Source organism: Oryza glaberrima, chromosome 2 (assembly GCF_000147395.1).
Source record: "Oryza glaberrima chromosome 2, OglaRS2, whole genome shotgun sequence".
Taxonomy (NCBI): Eukaryota; Viridiplantae; Streptophyta; class Magnoliopsida; order Poales; family Poaceae; genus Oryza; species Oryza glaberrima.
This window is the reverse complement of record NC_068327.1, coordinates 33,631,307-33,652,370: the sequence shown is the minus strand read 5'-3', so window position 1 is coordinate 33,652,370 and position 21,064 is coordinate 33,631,307. Positions and strand designations below refer to the sequence as shown.

At 39.8% G+C, this 21,064-nt stretch overlaps 2 protein-coding genes across 2 annotated transcripts; both read right to left on the bottom strand.

Annotated features, from left to right (window-relative positions):
• Positions 1-549: 549 nt before the first annotated feature.
• LOC127762454 (uncharacterized) lies at positions 550-5,966 on the bottom strand. Its single transcript, XM_052286976.1, has 6 exons — positions 5,791-5,966; positions 4,708-4,883; positions 3,721-4,269; positions 3,175-3,239; positions 2,566-3,106; positions 550-2,199 (listed from the first exon to the last, which is right to left on the bottom strand). The coding sequence occupies exons 2-6, from the start codon at positions 4,879-4,881 to the stop codon at positions 910-912; spliced, it is 2,619 nt and encodes an 872-aa protein (XP_052142936.1). The 5' UTR covers positions 4,882-4,883; positions 5,791-5,966; the 3' UTR covers positions 550-909.
• Positions 5,967-6,565: 599 nt separating this feature from the next.
• On the bottom strand, positions 6,566-20,907 carry LOC127762453 (myosin-6-like). The gene is made up of 39 exons (XM_052286975.1): positions 20,288-20,907; positions 19,695-19,823; positions 19,378-19,521; positions 19,107-19,252; positions 18,819-18,975; positions 18,662-18,720; positions 18,421-18,580; positions 17,693-17,842; positions 17,453-17,589; positions 17,226-17,372; positions 17,029-17,130; positions 16,014-16,071; positions 15,808-15,909; positions 15,410-15,447; positions 15,174-15,300; positions 14,923-15,093; positions 14,703-14,834; positions 14,517-14,626; positions 14,377-14,437; positions 13,622-13,799; positions 13,307-13,512; positions 12,593-12,712; positions 12,147-12,245; positions 11,496-11,708; positions 11,161-11,300; positions 10,971-11,085; positions 10,832-10,870; positions 10,659-10,742; positions 10,419-10,589; positions 9,424-9,579; positions 9,146-9,331; positions 8,923-9,051; positions 8,775-8,845; positions 8,591-8,690; positions 8,452-8,508; positions 7,691-7,747; positions 7,505-7,585; positions 7,187-7,269; positions 6,566-7,077 (listed from the first exon to the last, which is right to left on the bottom strand). Exons 1-39 carry the CDS (start codon positions 20,288-20,290, stop codon positions 6,963-6,965), a joined length of 4,533 nt encoding a protein of 1,510 aa, XP_052142935.1. The 5' UTR covers positions 20,291-20,907; the 3' UTR covers positions 6,566-6,962.
• Positions 20,908-21,064: the final 157 nt, after the last annotated feature.

Here is a 21,064-nt window from a genome sequence, read left to right as displayed (position 1 = left end):
TTGACATATAGCTGATTGCTTAAACCCTATCGCTATCGGCTGGTATTAGCGTCGACTATTATCGGCTATCGGCTGGAACTACTCCATCGGCTTGTCAGCCGATCGGCTGTTTGATCTATTATTTGCAAATGTTGTCAGTTGCAGGATTAAACTGACTAGCACGCCCGCATCTCATTAATCTTTGGACCTACACAGGAGCTAAGCAGATCTCCCAGGCCGGTGTGTTCGATTTTTTTTCGTCAACAATGGGCCAATTAGATCATTTGGTGAAAAAACCCCTCATTTTGTTATCATTCCAACTAGTCCAAACCAACACCACACCTCATTCATCCTAAGACCAAAAAAGAAGAATAAAAAACTTTATATATCTCTCTCTCCCCTTAATAGCCATGTTAAGGGCTAAAACATACTGTATGCTGTACCATGGGACAAAGGGAGTATATGCATCCAGATGCTCTCGACTCAGCTATGGCCAATGATGCCAAGCCTGCCATAAGATAAAAGTACTAAGCTGTGCAAGACATACTAGCATCAGCTAACATTATACTGTGATTGAAAAAAAAAACTTGTTACTCGAGATGCCCGTCTACAGTAAACTTCATATCGATGGATGATCACCAATTGGTTCATGGCAAATCACAAAAACTCGCAATTCCTTTTCAGCATGCGAGCATATATGGTTCAATCTTTTTGGATTATACAAGCCAATAATATATTACACAGGATGTAATCAGAATTCAGGTCGATGCATGTTTACAAAAACTGAATCCAATCACTTGGCTGAAATTTAACTCGATTTTACCTTTGATCAGACTGCTACTGTTTACCAGCTTCAGCAGCGGAATCATACAGGCAGCTTCAGACTGACACAAGGTTTTCTGGACTAGATCACTACTACTAGAGATACACTCAACTGTCTGAAACCGTCTCTTCAGACGATGCACCGGTGTCACTAGTCCCAATGGCACCGAGGGGTCCGGCGATGGCAGCAGCCCTCTGGTTTAGATCCAGGGCGCCATCGCCGGACTTGAACAGTTTCTTGCTGAAGGCGCGCCACTCCGCCTTCCTCTTGGGCGCACGCTTCAGTGATCCATCAGGAAGAACATGAGGCTTCATTTCATTCAGTCGGTCTGCTGCAGAATGACCCGGAGCCTGCATGCTCGGCCACAGATCTGCATCAAGCCGGCTTACGCCCGCCATCTCGGCGTCCTTTGTCAGCCACTCAGGAAGATTGTTGATTGGTTCCTGGTTTATGGGAAGGAACTGAGCCACCCTCTCTGATGGATCTTGGCACCAAACTGCCTTGTTGTCATAGTATGACTTGGGAAGCTTGGACGCCCTCCTGCGCTTGCTAGAACTTCTCCCATATGGGGAGGAAGCAACAGGGAAACCTCCCAGAGACAAATTTCTTGGTACATTGTCGGTTGCATGTAGGTTTAACATGCCCAGGTTTGATAAATGATGCTGCCCTCTCTCTGAAGTACGGGCGCTTCGAAGGTACATGTCACCCAATGAAAGGTCTGTTGGAGCAGAAAGAAATGGAGATTTTGAGCATCCAGTCCAAGAACTGCTTCCAACGTAATCTTCTGGTATATGTGAAGGCGGTGGAGGACCTCGAGCAGAGGATCTGAGTGATTGAAGGAAATCCACACCTAGAAGATTTCTTTGTTCCTTGTCCCATTGCTTAGCAAGATCCTCGGCATTTCTTGAGTTAGAAAACCGTAACCGTCTATCCCTCAACATTGCATTCCAGTTATTTGTCCCATACCTCCTAACTCCAATCCAAAGAAAATCCAATTCTTCTTCTGACCACGGGGAAGAGTGCCTTTTGTAGGAGTATGTCCCAAGCCTTTCTGTCAGAAAATGGGATCCACTGGAGGTGCCTCCACGAAATAACTTATCGTGCCTGAGGGCTGATACACTACTGTCTGGGAAACTATCCAATTTGAGATCTAAATTGAATTCAGGAGCCTTATCCAATATTCTGAACTTCAGTTCTGATGGCATGACACTTGGTTCCTTGAAATTCCCAGTAATCCACGACGATGATGGGGCTGGATCAAATAAATTTGAGTACGAGCTATGCATGGTTGAGGTTTCTTCATGATGTTTTTTACCGTGCATGGCATCCTTCTCCTTTGTAAAAAACAACCTTTCAACTGGATGGGACATTTGCTTTCGTTCATGAACACATTGATCCTGTAAATAGTGCAAATAAAATGCTTGAGATAATACAAAGCACAAATATCAAGGACTTATCCAATAAAGCATATGTAAGCACTTTTTTATAACACATGTATCAGCAAAACAATAGCTTGTAAACTGGATAGTGGTTCAAATAAAGAGCACATAGGATACAGTTTACTGAACACCTAGAGCAAGTATAAAGAAACAGAACACCCAATCCTACTAAAATGAACGGTACAGAATGTATTATGTACAAACCACTTCACTGCAGAAAGAAGTTCTCTCTTTAAATAAGAAGATGAGGAATGTGGATTATGGACTAAAGCCAAAATGTAAGGTAATACTTGATGAAATATAGACTAATATTATCATTCTGACCTGATCTTTTAGTTTGTACACCGATGTCTCATCCAAACTGAGAAGCCTCTCTTGTGGTAATTCAGCACAATTTAGATTTAGGTTGATCTGCCCCAAAGAAAATCTACCTCTATTTTTCTCCTGGATTAATTGATCAAGGACCTCTGATTTTTCCTGCTCTTTGCCCCTCTCATCACTATCATCGTCCAAGACAATAATTGGAATATTTTTTGTTGAATCTTGAGACTCCAGAAGATCAGCTGCCTCAGATCTATTTGTTGGTTTCAGAAGATTAACATTTATATTTTTCCTTGGTGACTGTAGACAATTAGTCTGTCCATTACCATGTTCATCCCTCTTCACTTCAATAACTTTTGGTACTTCAATAGCGTCTACTGGTGTTCTGTTTGAGTCCTCCACTCTTGCATCTAACTCACTGGTTTCTTGCACCCTAGTGAACTCAGATACTGGTGTACCTTCTTCTGGGATTGAACTTTGGTTTGCATCTTTAGCAGGCTGCGAGGGAACCATATGATGTACCGACGATTTCGGAATGTGTGAACTAGAAAAGGAGCATTAATGAGTTCCGGGTTCATGTACTGATCAACAAAACAAATAGTACCGTCTTACCTTTTTTGTTCAAGCAAGTGGTCAACAATTACAGATTGTCCAGTGCTTGTTCCCGCTATAGTAACCTGTAAATAAATTCCTTTTCCTCAGTATTAAATAGAAGCTGTAGTTATTCTGAATGCTCTACGTGGTAAAATGCAAAAGCACATAGTCAATGAACACATAAACTATCAGGAGTGTAGCCTCATTGTGTATAGACAATGCAAGCAGTAGAGAGAATGCAGTCGCAATGACACACACATTGGATTTTATTTGAAGAATTTATAAAAGAAAAGACATGAATCTAGAATATGGTGCATAAGTGAATCACATAGAAGCTTTCAGTTGAAGTTACACGGACAATGTTGGATGCCTCTAGCCATTGCAGTCACAACATGCATTATTTCCTGACACTGGTATGTGCACTTGCAATAGTATTGCACATAGTCGCATAGAATGAACAAGTAAAACAAATGGATAGGCTTAACAAAAATTTTGTCAAGTTAGCAGTACTGTTATTGTACAAGTACGAGTACATGAAGATGAGGTCATGAGAGAGAAACATACCTTATCTTCAACATCCAAAGAACTGCCAGCAGTTTGTCTACACAAGGGTATAGCATCCAGTGGCGAACTTGGTGGGTTGCAACTTAGTTTTGAGCAATGTTTGTCATTATCTCTTGAACAACTTCCTGCTGCAGGCTCTTCCAAACCTATTTTGTTTTTAACTCGCCTATGAAATGTAAGCATAGGACTAAATCTACTCTTAGATTGGCTAGGCCTGGTAGAATTATTCGGCTGCTGATGAGAATTTACTCCCACAGAAACAGAGGCACTAGAATCTTCTGCCTGATTAGTTGTCCTGTCAGCATGCACACAACTGGAAACAAGACTTTGATTATGTGTGCCATCTATGCATTCTAATTTATTCTCACATGCGTCTCCTATTGCAGTATGAGTAGAACATATCTCAGGCTGTTCCTTTTGAGATAATGATTCACGTGACTTAAGTTCCGCTCGTTCTTTGCCTGGTGCATTTGCACTTTGTTTAGGTGATTCTTCCTTGATGACTTGCTCCCTTGAATCAAATACATCCTGTTGCTTTGTAGAGGTCGACTGCCAATTTTATAGATGAGAATAAGTATCAGATATGAATAAAGTTAGATCAACTTATGAATACAAAAATACAAAATTTTAGTATATACTCCAGCATCGAACATTAACACACCACAGTGATACAGAACAAACTTTTAGTATGGCATGGAACTTTACCACACAGCAGTTTTAAAACATAAACATATATCATGGTTTCATTAAACGATTTTTTATTATAAAGCACGATAGATTAGATTCCTGAAAAAACATGACTAGTGACATTTCTAGATATGAATATCTACATCATGTTGTACTGTTTGACATGGCAGTTTCATGCGCTCCTTGTGGAAGTGGTGCATATCAATAGTAGTTATGTATTGTACACCCTCTTTAGGAATGTAACAGAGTAACATCAAATGCTAAAATAGATAGTAAGGGTGACAAGTCAAGGTTCCTCACAAAATTATCTTCCTCTAACATGTTATTATCGGCACCAACCCCATAGTTTGGGGATAAACTGCTGACAGGAACACTACTGGAAGCACCAGAAAACTTGAGATTGGTGCCATCAGCTGTATAGACATGTGATGTAACACGCTTCCTCTTGTAGGTTATCATGAACTTGCTGCTCATCCCTGAAAGAGCCAATGTGATAAAACAAAAATCAAGCTGTATATAATGTACAAGGTATGTTCCCCCATGCTGACAGCAAAGAAACAACTGAGCAGCTGTGAGTAAAGTTCCGGTAGTGATACAAAAGAGGTGAAGCAAAGGCAAGGGGAACAGCATCTATGCAAGAATGAAATTTCATTATTTAGATCCCTGAGCAGGATAATAATCAACAATGACAAGTGTACTTAAGCGAAAGCCTACATCAGGGAATAAGATGGTGGTGAAAACATTCTCTTTCAAATTTCTAGAATTACAAAAGTAGAGCTGCTTATCTCTATCAGTGAATTAAACTTGAGTGATCGAACAAGAACCTCAATCTTTTTCCATTCAAATACAGATCAACACCTTGTGAAGAAGTAGATAGCCAAGACAACCCCATTCAGAAAGTGACGCACATATCTACATTAGGAAAATTTAACCCAGTACCCCACCCATCAATCAAGCACTATCATTACCCTAAATAGATAACCCCTCATACATTTTGAGCCGGATGCGTGGTATTCCCCCATCCCACTTTCCCTTGTTTAGATACACTAGAGAGCATTGCTACTCCAAAAATAGTACAACATCTCCTCCTTGCAACCATCCCACGAAGCATAATCAATCCTCACAGTTCTACATACAAACTCCGAGCTCCAAATCAGCGCCACAGCTTTCACCAGGCATGAGCAAAATTTCCATGCAAAAGAAACACATGCAACCACTCCCCCCCCCCCCCCCCCCAAACTAACCACCTTCCACAGCAAGCCAGGCTCCTCCTACCCTTTCCCCTCGCTAGAAGAAACCAAACCAAATCAAACGAAACAATCCGCTCAAGGAATCGAGCTAGAACGAACGAACGAACAAACTTGGGGGGAAGATAACCATTACCTCGATTCCGCGGGATGGCGGCTTGGCAGCGAAGAATTTGGGATAATCTAGAAGGAATTCGGGAGCGGGAGGAGGAGAGAGAGAGAATCTCCCTTCTTCTCCTTCTTTTTCTTATTTTTGTATTATTTTTTTAAAGGGTGGGAGAGGGTGGAAGGGAATGGGGGAGTGCGGTGTGCCTACCTGCCATCGGTTTATTGTTGTTGCTTCTTCTCTCTCGTTCAGTGTGTGGATGGACGGAAATACCCCCGAGAAACCATGCATAGAGGAATTTCTGAGGGAGGGTAGTTTAGGGAATTGGCTAGTGATGTTGGACGCTTTAGAGCTGTGGGCCAGGGGTGTCAGGTGGGCATTTGGGACTGTGCAGCAAAGTTCGCGGGTTTCCCGTGCTCCCCTCCAGTTGAAGTAACTTTCCTTCAAATCCAAATGAAGAACTCTTCCAGAAAAATTCAAAACGAATGGAAGGAAAAGGCACGGCGGATCGAAAGAAGACGGACGTACCTGCTCGAGCATGGAGGATGAGAATCGACTCAAAGTTTACACAAGGCTACATTCAAATTGCTCAGACTACTTTCAAACCTAAGTTACCCATAGAGAAACTACACAACTTCCTTCCATGCGATGGCACCTTAGACACCACAAGCCAGAAAAAGACGCAGAAGAAATTACGAAACATCCTCTGTATTTGCAGTTTAGTTCTCTCAAAAAGAGTAACAAAAAGTCACTGCAGATCGCAGCGCATCTGGTAAACAAGACAACACCTCCAAGATATGATGTATGAGCATAATGCCATTTGGTATATGAATTTCCTTTTCTTGCACTGTTCATATACATTGTAACTTTGTACAATCTATAACTGGGAGAGGCCACCAAGACATTGCCTCTTCCTACAACCCATGGATATTATAAGACTGATTTGAATTTGCCCTACAAAAGAATGATTTGCCTGCCTTGCTTTAAAAGATATGGCTTTTCCTAGATGTAAGGGAGGAATCCCATCCCAACCCTATTGACTACCTATAAGGATTTTACAAAAAACTAGCTGGAAAAGAAAAGGAAATATAACAAAAGAAAGGGTACACCATCCAGCGTAAAGGATTGAAAAAAATTTACAACAAATCAAGGAATATTCTGACAAGGTATCTAACGGTATAAAGCTCTGAGATTTCACAGCCCTAATCCTGTAAAAACTGGAAGGCGGGATTCTCGAGTAGCTCCTCAGCTGGTTTGACATCGGTGAAGTCCTTCTCCTGAATTGAGTTGGTGATGTCATCGACTGAGAACGGGATGCTGCATTGCAAACACAACAATAAATTGAGGGGTGTGTTAATGTTTGTCCAGGGACTAATATAAACAGTGGATACATCCACACAATTAAATCAAATGGTACTTATGTTACCTTGAATTATCATCCAACAGAAATGAACTGCTTTCAGCGTTATTAGAGTCCTCTGTCATCAGCACCCGCATGTTACTAAGAACCTGAAACATTAGATGACCTTAAGTTTTCTTTTCACTTTTGATATCCTGCACAGTATACTACATTGACCAGGAATTAAAATTAAGCAGTAATGTGTATGTACGTTATTTCAATTCCATATACAACATTCTTTTAAAAGGGGGAAAAGAAAATGTACTTTAGCAGTCAACAAATGGAAAGATTTTCATTGCCACATGCATAATTGTATATTGATTTTTTTTAACGAATGGAACTCACATCTGATGATACGCTCTGGGTATTGTACTTGTCATCCCAGTACTGTGTACAGATTCTGTACAGCTGCTGAACGCTCAAGATCTACAGATATCAACAATAAAGCATGAATTAGCACCAATTTGCTTAAGGAACAAAAACAGAAAAGATGCTCGACAAAATTGAAAAGTGCGGTTAATGTGATTTTACCGGACATAGGTCATTGACAATCTCATCATAAGATATTCTGAATTTTTGGAATATGACCTGAAAAGAGTATTGAAAATGTATTAATAGTTGCCAATTACACACAGCACAGGGCAACATCAGTCTGGATTAACACTAATTATCATTTGCTTTATTCATGGAAAACTATGAAGCTTATTAAAGCCAAAGATAAATAAAGCAAGGTTCTAGGATGCCACTCATGCACATAGGATGTCAAAAGTACTAATGTTATCTGATCGGGCGATCAGCCCTGATCGCCTAGGCACCGACCAGGACGATCAGGGCGATTAATCGAGGCTGATCGGTTAGTATAGCAAGAGTGTCCAGCAGGCCATATATGCTATATATTATATACTAAATACTCTATAGTCTGTAGTATATGGTAAAAAGCAAGGATCATTTGGTCAAAGAAGAAGAAGCAGCATCATTTGCTGCCCGTCATCTGCCCAAAATGGAACATGGGCTGGGCTGGCAGGCCAAAATTATATTTTCTCAGGGAGGTAGCCCATGAACTGATCGTTTTCCACCCTGATCGGACGATTAATTGCGACTAATCATCGATTAATCGGATGATCAGCTTTCTGATCGGCTGATCGACTTACCTGTGCCTGATCGGAGGTAGGGGAGCGATCAGGACGATTAATCGTGATTAATCGGACAATCAGATAACATTCTCAAAACTACAACATTTTATTGGTGCCAAACCTCAACACAAATATACACAAGCAGAATGGACATCATACCAGAAAACCAACAGCCTGCCTGATATGCTTGAGCTCATCCCAGGATGCTGCAGCATACTGTATGAAAAAAAAATGAAGGAGCTTCAGTAAACTGAATCATGTAGGAGGGAAAGCTAGCGTTCAAACACAGACAGATCACCTCAGTTGTTGCCTTTGCACACCATAATTCCAACTCAGCTAGACCAGCTTTGACATACTCTCCATTGCTGAAGGAGCAACATTCACGACGAAGGAGTAAACTGCAGAACAAAAAACATTCATGTACTCATGTACTGCGCAAGTTTCCCGGCATACAAGAAACAAAACTTGAAATATAGGTTCACCTGTTGAACAGTTGTACATTAATGTATGAGAATATCTGGGTAAAAACTTTCTGAGCTAAAACTGGGGGTACCTGAGGATAAACAAAGCAGCAGTTAGCGCATACATCCAACAGAAGTGAATCGCATAGAAACAAAGAAATACACATACATGGTTATCTTGCAGTTTCTTCAAAAGGATATCCAAGCTCTCGATGATTCTCTGCCAATGGTTGCTCTGAGCTTGACCAGATAACCGTCCAGACATTCGCAGCATGCTAGCTTTCATTGTTCTCGGAGCCTAGTGGTTAACAAAGATCAAAATGAATGGTAAACAATGAATCTATTTACAGCCAGTTATCAACAAACAGCAAAGATCCAAAAGGAAAATATACCTGGATACACAGAGAAATCAAAGATGATAATTCCTTTTTAATATTGTCACGGATGATACCGTAAATCTTCTCCACATAAGCAGTTAACTGCTGCTTGAAAAGCAAGGCAGGATACTTGGCCTCAACTTGACGGACGACATCAGTTGCCTCAACATGCATGTTGACAAAAGATGCAGATCGCAAGCCCTAGACAAGTGAATTTACATTATCAGAGCCCGTACCACATTTTCCATTTTATTTCCTTCCACTTTTCATGCATGGAAAAGAAAGTAACATACTTGAGCCATTCTGCCAAACAATGATGTTGGCTGAGGAGGTTTCTTTCGTGAAACACTCCCAGGTGCACCAGCAGCTTTGAGACTTCTCTGAAGTAGGAACAGCAAGCTAGATGTATTTGAGAGCCAGTAAGCAAGATTATCGTTATCTTCTTCATTCTGCATCAAGGGCTTCACAACGTAAGCTGACTGGGGGCCAAAGAAACTTGCCAACTTCCAAAATTCAATCAGATTACAATTTAAGGTCAAAACAGTATCACTGAAATAAACTGTGGATTGGAATAAATGAAATGCCAGAGAACAGAGTGACGTCATTATTGATTTCTGAGGAATACAAATTTAGAAAACAAAAACCAATTAGATTGGTGTAATAAGAAGTTGATTCTCTCTCCATGTTTTCAAGTCTTTCCTGTACCATCCCAGTTTTCAAGAATCTGAAAGGGTTTTAGTTTTTCTTCTACTTTATTGGAAAAAACGAAAATGTTGGACCAAATAAGTAGCATGTTCTTCCATGTACTAAGAAGTGGCCTAGATCTCCATGCTTGTAATATTTCCAAAACCATGCCAGTTTTCACGCATCTACAGGTTGAGTTTTTTGTTTGATTTATTAGCAAAAATGGCTTTGCCTTCATTCAAGAGTAGAAGTGGCATATTGCTACTTCAGCTGATGCTCCAATACCTTGAGGAAAATGGAGCAACCGCAGAATAACTTCTAGACAACTAGAGTAGTAGAGTGGAAAATGTAGGGTGTAAAAGAAATTGGAAACTTGTTAAGAGAGCAGCTCTACTTTTATATAACATAAAGATAAAGCCTAGAGATGTTTTGATGCTGGTAGGATCTCAGATTAAATTTTCAAATAATAACCACTTATTATATATATATATATATATATATATATATATATATATATATATATATATATATATATATATAAGAAGTCTAATTGTACTTCTGGCTCAAGTAACGCTGAAAGACCACAATACAGGTTCCAGATTACCTCTATTGCAGATCCTATTAACTGAATAAGGCGGTCAAAAACACTTGTCTTCTCTGCCTCAAAAGATTTCCAGTGAAGAAGACATTTATATATGGTAAAAGCAGCAACTGGTTTCCCCCCACAATAGCCAAGGTTTTTTGACACACAGTCAATAAGTGCATCGACATTTTCCTACAGAAAGATAAGAGTCAAGTAACCATTTTTGTATGAGCAATTTAAACAATAAATATGTTGACCTACAATTTGCCTGTCGACACAAGATTTCCTCAACTTTGGATCACCATTCCCATAATCTTTAATAGCAGGAGGTGCACTTTGGGGTTCCTGAAAATGACAGATTGTTGTGACTTGTGAGACCATAGACAGTTTAAGTTTCAAAACAAAAGGAATATTTAAGGTGGAAAACTTCAAACCTTTGGATCTTCAACCTCATGGAAGCCATTTTCCAAGTTCTGATTAATAGAGAAGAAAGCGGGAGATGTGAGTAAAGGAACATTCTCATTTCAGCCAGAGGGAACAAAAGTTAACCAATGTGCAAGCCATTACATGTACCTTTGGAACAATTGGAATTGACAGATGTTCAGACATGCTCTTGACTGGCGAGCTCAACAGTGCTTGTCTCTGCACCTTCTCCTCAGATTCCATGTTGGATAATTTCTCTTGAAGCCTGAAGCAGAATAACAAAAAGAAATGTCAACCACTGTACTTCTACAATAAAGTTGAGTTCAGAAAATGGAACAACCTTAGCATCGCCATGTTCAAATCGACAATTTTTGTCTCAGCATCCATTGCCTTTTGTAGCCTCTCTTCGCTGATTTTGTTTGTTTCTTCATATTTCTTCTCAGTATCATCAATTTTCTTTTCAAGAGAACTGACCAGAGTCTGCAGTAATGGAATGTCAAGTGTTATATCCATAGCAGAGGTAGTATCGCATGGAGCTAGAATGGCAGCAGGAAACAAATCTCTTTAAGAATGATTAGATTTATTTTATAGTATAAGTCCTAAGAAATAAGAAAATGCATTTCCTTGTCAATGGGGCAGACAAAAAAGAGAATCTAGAATATGATCAGGTCTCACCTTAAGTTTGTCGTTTTCATCTCTAAGCTTATTCATCAGTTCAGTATCTATGACAGGAACCTCTTTAACAACTGGTGCCACCTCTGCAGCCTTCTTGGCAGCCTCTCTCTCCTTGACTAGCATTTCCTGTGTTTCTTTGTATTGTTGTTGCACCTCTTGCAAGGTAGCTTGCAACTTTGCATTCTCTTGTGATTTAGCTTCCTCAAGATCAGCCTACAACAAAGACCCATGCATAAGTAATAATAAGGTATCACAAGTTAACTATACATTTTTTTTTTTCATTTTACTAACAGGGAAGAACAAGATCTCCCTTGCCATTTCCCAGATGTCTATTAGGTCATATGGTGAATATACCGCATAGGTCACTCATATCATGGACAGAAAGACATATATATTGATATTCATGGACAGTCAGCTGTGTGCTTGAGTGCTTAAACCAATATAGTGAATTAGTTATGGGCTGAGTCCTTTTGTAGAAGGTAACCAAACAGCCAGTTCAACCATGAACCATGAGATCATATTTGTGTAATTGTGTATGTTAAATAGCACGTAGAGTACAGATTGGTGTTTCAACCCCAGAAAACAATGTAACAATGCCATCCAGTATTCTTCAAGTTACATTAACAAGAGAATTTATAGAAATAAACTCACTCGCATGCGTTTCTCCAATTGCAGTCGCCATGTAAGCTCTTCAACTTGCTTTTCCAATTTATTTTTGGCAGCTTGCAAAGCACCAGTTTCCCGTGCAGCCTGATAAGCAATGAAAATGGATAAGAAAAGCTGGTCCTTGATATATCCCACTATCACTAGGGGGCTTTCGCACTAGTAACAATAGAGAACTGTAATAGGCAAAGTACTAAGGCCTATAAAAACATACCATGTACTGAGAAATGTACACAGCAGTATAGCAAAACATCTGTAACTGCAAGTGCAATATTGTACACTATCCTACATACAATATAAAGGTTCCAGAAGTTGCAAAAAAATGGGCCAGTTGAAACTTTTTCTTGACCAAAATTTCTAAGGGACACCTTAACATGGTTTCATCGAAATAGCATATATAGAACATAACAAATGACTGGTGTGCTTGAGTTTACCATTTTGAGTTTTCGAAGCTCCTTCCTAGCAACCTTTCCTCTCCAGGCACATTGTGTAGTAATGGCAGCTTTCTTCGTTCTTGAATAATACAACCTTGCCAAGAACTGACGGCAGCGACTCTGAAATAGAAATTTGAACAAGTACAAAGTTTAAGAAAAAAGCGTCGATAGGATCTGATAAGGATTATTGCAGATTGTCTGCATGTTAGTATTGTGGACCATATGTGCACTATATGTACAGTTAGTCATATTTTGGAGAAAGATTCAACGGGGAGTACTGTTTGTAGTCTAAAAGGCAAACTCTGCATAGCAAGCAGGCTTTCAGCTATTGAATTCAAGGATGAAACTAACAAAGGTGAATGGAAGTATGTTCTAGTCTTAATTACTATTTACTAAACCACAGATTTCATAAACTATACCTCCCAATGAAACTTAGATTTCATATTTTTTTATCAGTTTATCTAGCCCCTATCTGAGGAAGTTGTCCAGGCAGTAATAGCATTACAACTTAAGTCTAAGACTAGAAGAAAAAATCTATGCAACCTAAGCATGTTCCCTGCAGTTTCAGAGCTATCGATGACTGTCAATCAAATATCAACCTTAAATATACGGAGAGAAAATCATAATACTTATATTGATTACTATTCCATGCTACTATCGATTTGCATGTGCTCACACACACATGAAACAAGCTTATTTATTTCTCAGTTTTACCTGGATAACAATAGCTGCTTTTGTTTGTTGTCTGAAATGGAGCTCTTTACATGCAACCATCCCGCGTAAAGCTGATTGGATAGTAACAGCCGAAGCAGAAAGTTCATTGTATGCTTTTCTGGCAGCATGCATGCGATAGCAAGTCTGTATCCTGAGAGAAGCAGCTTCTCTGCGGAGATTCTGGTAAATTTTTCTTGCAAGTTCCCCTTTAAATATGAAAGGGAAGCCATGTCAGAAATTTTTATGACATGAACAAAATTTAAATTAACTGGGGACATAGAGGCTTCAATTTGGAATAACAAATGAAAATCTCACCGCGACAAATCGTCTGCAGTTGTACAGCTGATCTCCGCAGTTTAATGAAATTTTTCTGTGCCAGAAATGAGCGGACTTTCCTTTGAATCATGTTGGCGGAACGTCCTAACACTTCGTTTCTACGTGCATCAAGCTCAGCCATTTGACCAGCACGAAGAAATACTTTTGTCTTGCCAATCTACATAATCCATTTGAAAAAAGGCATGCAGTTTAGTCCACATATCAATACTGGTAAAGATAGACCTCCAAATATTCACTTAAAATGCATATGTTACATCCTGTTCTAAACAATTCAGCTCTGCTGCAGCCTATGCTCTACACAAGTAGATATTTCTATAGGAGAGAACAATTCTTGCACTTCGAGGCATTATTTTTATAAAAAATGTTAAGAATTATAATGATCAACGGGTGGTAATGTCTTATAACTAACACGACACTATGTGGCTCCAAATACTTAATACAGACACTCAGACAGTAGTTCTGGTTCAGTACAGTTTGTTTAGCACCTCAACCACAATGGACCAACGCTTCTGAGATGGTAGACACTGCTGTTTCAACAATAGCAGTTAGAGTTTATTATATAAGTGTACCAGAATGAGGATGCCTTAAGTAATTGTTTGTCCAAAAAGCTATGCATTTGTGGATGGAAGGAGTAATCAACAATATGGCAACAGAGCATACTACTTACTGAGCATCAATTATCACAGATCAATAACACCCAATGCAAAAGCTACTTTCTGTGTAACATCCATTACCTGATAACCTTGCAGATCTACCTTCTCTAACAGCCTCCTTACAGCAGCAATCTCATCAGAGCTAGTAAAATGAACACAAACTCACATCGGTAAGTAGGCTCAACAAACTGAACAAAGAAACAGGTTAACACTGGTAATACCTTCCACTCAAAACATCAGGCGCAAGAATACCAAAGCGATCTATGAACTCATAGAAAGTTCTTCTAGTTGGATACCCAGCACAGCTTATCCTGATTGCTTCCATTACTCCCTGAGGACAAGCCAATAATGTAAATATTGAAGTTGGAACTTGGAAGCAAAAAAATATGTGAAACAGGAAATCTTACTCCGCATCTTAGCTGCTGAAGAACATTCTGGTTCTCGAATATTGATGGCTTGAGTATATTATTCGGCTTTACACAGCGGATATAGTGGGGCTCAGTTGCACTCAATGTCTCTAAGAGAGATTGCAGTTGTTGCTGTATTGCATTATATATGTATTAAAAGTATGAACAATCGTAAGCAATAGACATCCAAATGAAGAATTTTATGTGACTTGTTATGCACCTTGAACCTGGAACCGATGGATGAAAACTTGGACGATTTTGAGGAATCCTCAGAGAGGAGAGGGAAAAGGCCCGAGACAAATGAACATTGTGAAGCACTCAAAAGGGCCTGATGTTCAGCAACTACATAATCTTTGTTCTTGTCCAAAAATAATTCTGTTTGGTAGGTGACCTACAAATTAAAAGGTGGCCAACTTAGATTTGATCAAAAGAACTATGAAAACTAAAGAAAGTAAAGGTATTCATACTTACATCTCCAGCATAATGGCATATGGTGAAGTCTGATCGCGATAATTTTGGCTTAGTAAAGCGCTTATTATTTTTGAAAGTTTGGTACAATTTCTGAGCAAATGTCTCGTGTGTTGATCTTGGCAGCATACTGTAACACAAAATCACATGTTTATAGATCAATTTCTTGTAAAGCTGAAATGCTGTATGCTTGAAGACCAGCATAAACAACAAAATGATTTATTATCAGTTATACATACCAGGCCTCATCTAGAAGGGCAATAATTCCACCGGGTTTCTGTGAACGAATAATCAAATACTTAGACGGGAGTGGAAAAAAAAAGCAGAATATAAAAGCATGACATCACCAGCGAGTTTCAGTAACACGAAAAAAAAAAACATACGAGTAGCAGCCTGCATATCCAAGAATTGGAGCTAAGGTATAGTAGCAACAGCACTTACATTTGCTTGCTACTTGCAAGGTCTGTTGCATCTACGATTATATTTGGTAAAATTATGCAAGGAAGATTTTGAACGAGACCACATAAATTCATCAGAGAGAGAGAGAGAGAGCAATCTTGTTTTCATCGAGGTTTGTCTTAGCGTAACCATATCACAAGGTTCGAGAAATATATATATTCAAGGCCAAGAAAGCAACCTTCTCAATGAGATCGAGAACATCCTGATTGTCGATGAACTCAATGTAACTCCAATTAATTTCTTCTTTAGTGTACTCTTCCTGCTCCATCTTAAAGACATGCTGCAGAAAAGAAGAAATTCAAAGTTGGAAATATCTTTTTAAAAAAAATATAAGTCAGCAGAAATGAACGCGTAGGTGATAACAACAAAAAACAGAAAACTTGCCTGGTTGAAGTGCTGTTGCAGTTTTTCATTTGTCAAGTTGATACAAAACTGTTCGAAACTATCAATATCAAGAGAAATATGCATTAGATATGAGAACTACAATAAATTCATAAAATTAGAGAGAAATAATAGAAAAAACAGATAAATAAAAATCAAGAAACAATTACTCCCTCCATTCCATAATATAAGACACAAACACTTTTTTTATATGTTCCATAATATAAGGCATACATGCATGCATGCATGCAATTAACTATGACCTCTTCTCCATTAAATTATTAATTCTTTAAATCCTTCACTCTCACATCCTCTAATTCTATTGGATGCATGCATTGTATTTATTAGCATGATCCAAACTACAAGATGATAATAATTATTTCTTGGTCTTTGGATTAAGGGTGGTTGTGCCTTATATTTTGGAATGGAGGGAGTAACAAGCAACAAAAAATCCCATGCATCATGATAAAATGTGGTAATATCTTGGATTGTAGAAGAACATAGTGTATAAAACCTAAAATAACAATAGTTCTGAGAATCTACTTCACTACTACCTATCTTAACTTTTTGAAACAGTAAGATCACACTAAACATGAAAAAGCAATACTCTGGATCCAACATTTTGCACTTCTTCAGGAAATGTTTCAGAGAAAGTGCTGCATTCAAGGCAAATATTGCAGGCAATATTTAAGATTTTCCATAAAATACAGCCATCCTGAATCTTTAACATGTAATCCTATATCAAAGGAAAAGCCCAGGAGTGTAGCATCTTCCATGCGTCCATAGCTTTAGTTCTTGAAATATACAGAGTACAACTGGGACCAAGTGTTTCGGTGACGAAAAGTTTCTAGAAGCCATGCCCTGAACAGCACATAGTAAGGCGTGAAGCCAAATTACCACCATTTATTACCAAGAACTAAATTGGGGCTAACCCAACAGCTTTCCTCTCGCTGACCAATAAGTTGACAAGATTACAACTAACATGCAATCAATCATCAAAAGCGTACCAGTGAAGCACCTGTTTGTCTTGAAGCTTTCAAAACCGTAGATATCCAGCACTCCAATTAAGCATTTTGAATTTGGATCTTGGCCAATAGATTTGTTTATCTTATCCACAAGCCTAAGATTAAAGGTCATTTGACACATGAGCATAAGGTGAAAATATGTGTGGAAACAACCATTAGCAGCCAGTGCAAAACTTCAAAACTGACTCACCAATCAAACAACCGTGAGTACACAGTCTTAGCAAGTGCATCTCTACTCCCCTTAGCAGCCTCAGGATCCAAAGTTTTTACTATGTTCTCATCACGAGTCACAATAATACGTTTGCACAATGAATCTTCAAGTGCTTTCTCGTCACACCTACAAGACCAAATTTGAGGCTCTTGTGAGATAAGTGTACGCATTCAAGAGTTTCTAAAAGGAATCCAAAGACCGCATACATGAAGAGCTCAGCGGCAGTCTTTAAATGAAACAGTGATTTTTCATCCTTAGGTTTTGATGACTCTCCATCATCCCCTTCAGCAAACTCAACATTTCCCAAGTGGAGGATGGCAGCAACAACCCGGAAAATTGCTTCCTGAAGCATCATGAAAAACATGAGGTAAAGTTTGAGAAGGGTAAATAAGCTTCAAGTAATTAAAAAATGGTATGTGTTAATAATTATAGAACCAAGTGCATACCTGCTCTTCAGAACTGATTCCAATAATATCCATAGCCTTTCTAGTTTCAAGGTACTCTTTAGATTCATCTAGACCTTCAAGCTTGTAGCAGTTGGACTGATTAAGATAGTGAAATGTTCTGGGATCTCCCAGTTTGTATCTCTTAAGCTCCTGTAGATGGAACACTGAATCATTCAGCACTAGTATATGAAACACAGTATTTTAGGCTGCAGAAGCTGCTACAGGCTTACAGCATTTAGTATTTTGTGAAGCTACAAAGTGGAGAAGAACCTCTAGAGGAACATGTCGACGGAAGGTTTTCATGAACCAAAATTAGATTCATAACTGTTATCAATCTAACAGAGAACAGGATACAACGTGAAGAGAGAACTTCAGCAAGGGAAACTGGAAACTTTAAGCTTAATAAAGCATTTTATTCACACCACAGTGTGTGCCATATGAAACGGTATTCCTTCATGCTGACCGACATGTAAGTTGTGGTATAATTGGGAATTAATCGATTTAAAGAGTATATCAAACTGTCAATCTATTGGTCCCAAATAATACAGATAAGCCTCTAGATAGGTTATCTTGGGTGGTAACATTTAGGATGGTGCTATTGTCATGTCAAACTGAAAAATGGACTATATATAACAGCTCATATAGTGTAAGCAGCATGTAAAAATAGTGATGCTATTTACATAAATTTGTCTAATCAAAGAAGGACATGAATAATCAAGGGGCAGCACCTCGGGTGGGGCAGCACAAAGCATGTAGAAACAATGATAATTTCTCTCTGGATCAGATATTTGGCAGACACGAGATCTCTCGAGGAGATAAGTTCTGACAGCAGCTCCTGATATTCTCCCATTCTGATCAAACTGGATCTCAACAAACTTACCAAAACGACTGCAATAAAAGCAGAGAAAAGAAGATTTGGTTGAGTGACAGATATTGAATCATAATGATCGTATGAAGAATGCTTCCTACCTTGAATTATTGTTTCTGACAGTCTTTGCATTTCCAAATGCTTCAAGGACAGGATTAGACTGAGAGGAATATGAATATGAAGTAATCAGTTGAAGAGGAACAACAGATGGTTATGGAAATAGCTTTCTGGAATTAGGTGGCTCTCAGAAATTATCACCTGAAGAACTTGCTTCTCAACAGTTCGCCCTTCAGCGGCAGCCTTCCCACCCATGTACGCAAGATAACGCATTATCATTTTAGTGCTTTCTGTTTTGCCAGCACCACTTTCTCCACTAACAAGAATTGACTGGCTTATTCCTTCATTAAGCATCAATCTACACCAGTAATCAAAGACATTCTTCTCACAGTAGAGCTCAAAGGAGAAAAGAAGTTCTTTATGGAAGCTAACCCATTTAAATCGTAGACCACCTTGTAGTTATCAACATATATATCATAATGAGCCTACCTGTATGCAACATCTGCAACAGCAAAAGGATGGGGACTTAATTCACCAAAATCTGCCCCTTTATATTGTTCCATCATCTGAGTATCATACAGGTGAGGCAGTCTTCGAAAAGGATTTACAGCAATCAAGATATTTCCAGTATATGTCTGGTTTCAACACAAATAAGTTGAAAACATGCGTTAGAGAAGAATGATGGCTGCACTTAAAATGGTAGCATTGGTAAAAACATATAGAGAAGCGTAGTCACATTATGTCAGTGTAAAAGACTTACATATATTTCGTTCATGTCATATCTAGATTTCAAATTCTGAAGAACCCCAGGTTCATGAAGATAAGCAAGCTTCGTCATGTCATCAACTCCACATGGTGATTCCTCTGGATCCTTTGCGTGGACATTGGAACCTTTAACAGTAACCTGAACAAGACGACCAAATTTGAACTTAAGTGTAAATACCGCTATTATGGAAGGTCAGTTCAGCTCATCTTTACATGGTCTCTCCTAGCTGCCTAGCTGTTACAAATCTAGCAATAATATAGTAGCCAGCTGGTCATACTATAGCAAAACCTAATTACTTATGAACAACTTACCGTCTTTTCATTGGAACACTTGACAATAACCGTGTCACCATGGACTTTTATAACCTCCCCATCGATCCAGGCAACACCAGGATCCTCAACCCAAACCTGGGATCCCACCACAATGGTAGCTTGAGCCGCCTGCAGGAATAAATTTATGCCATCAAACGCTAGCTGCATATTGCTCGACGCGGGAAAAATAGCGTTATACCTAAAATGTCAACGAAACCCATGCATCCCACATTCATTACAGCAGTTGTATAGCAAACCGTTTTCTGGCGCGAACAAGAGCGCGGCATATTGGTCACTTGATCTTAAGGGTAGCAACACACAGGTCAACGTCCATAGCACAATAATTTTTTTCATCAAAAGGAATAATATCACAATAATAATTTATCGGGACAAAAAGAACATTGTCCTCATTTCCCATCTGAAACAGCCTAACTATCCAAGGGCGCGGACCTAACGTGGGGCATAGTTAGAACTCCAAAAATAGTGTGGGAAATCAAAAAGGTGCTATCAGCGTCAGTACCCAGTAGGGTAATATCACCCGCGTCTAGTCTAGACTCTAGAGCAACGGAACAGCAAAGCTAGGGCTTCCTTACCATCGAAGGAAATCAATCCAGGTCCGGGCGGATCTCCGCTCCACGCTACTCCTCCAGACTTTAGCCCGAGGGAATGATGAACACGACGACGACGACGACGTCAAGATGTAGTCCGCCGCGCGAGACCTCGAGGACGACGGGCGGGGTTAGCCGCGACGACTCGGCCGCCGGCGAGATCCAATCACCGGCGGGGGGGCCGAATCGCCGACGCGGAACCGCGAGATCGGAGGGGGGGTGAACCCCCCGAACCCCTCCACCCACGAAAGCAGCAACAGCTGCTCGTATCTCCCGCCGCCCCCCGACTGCCTCCGAACCCGCCCCCGCCGTTCAACCCCGACGAAATGCACCGCGTCCGCCTTACAGAGCGCCGCCGCCGCCGGCAACAACAACGACGACGAGGAGGAGGAGAGCTCTCCGCGATTGCGCCGCGGGGGTTTCGCGGCGGCGCCTCTCCAAAGTCCAAACCCCCTCCCTCTCCTCTCTCTTCTCCGGATGTTTTGGCCTCGCTCTCGTGGAGAAAGGGAATGTGAATGGCGAGGGGAGAGGGGAGCGGGGAGGAGGAGGAGGAACAGCTGCCGCCTGCGCTTTTTTTTTTTTTTTTTTTTGTTCTCTTGGGTTTCTTCGGGTTTTCGTTTACTACTACTAGTACTACTTGCTTGTAGTCTGAGGCATTTTTTCTCCTTCCGGGTCTTTCGGTTCACCCTTTCCTTCCCTTCTCGTTTGCTTAGCGGGTTTTGGGTTTCTGTATGCTCCGAATAGGTTATGTGTACACGAAAC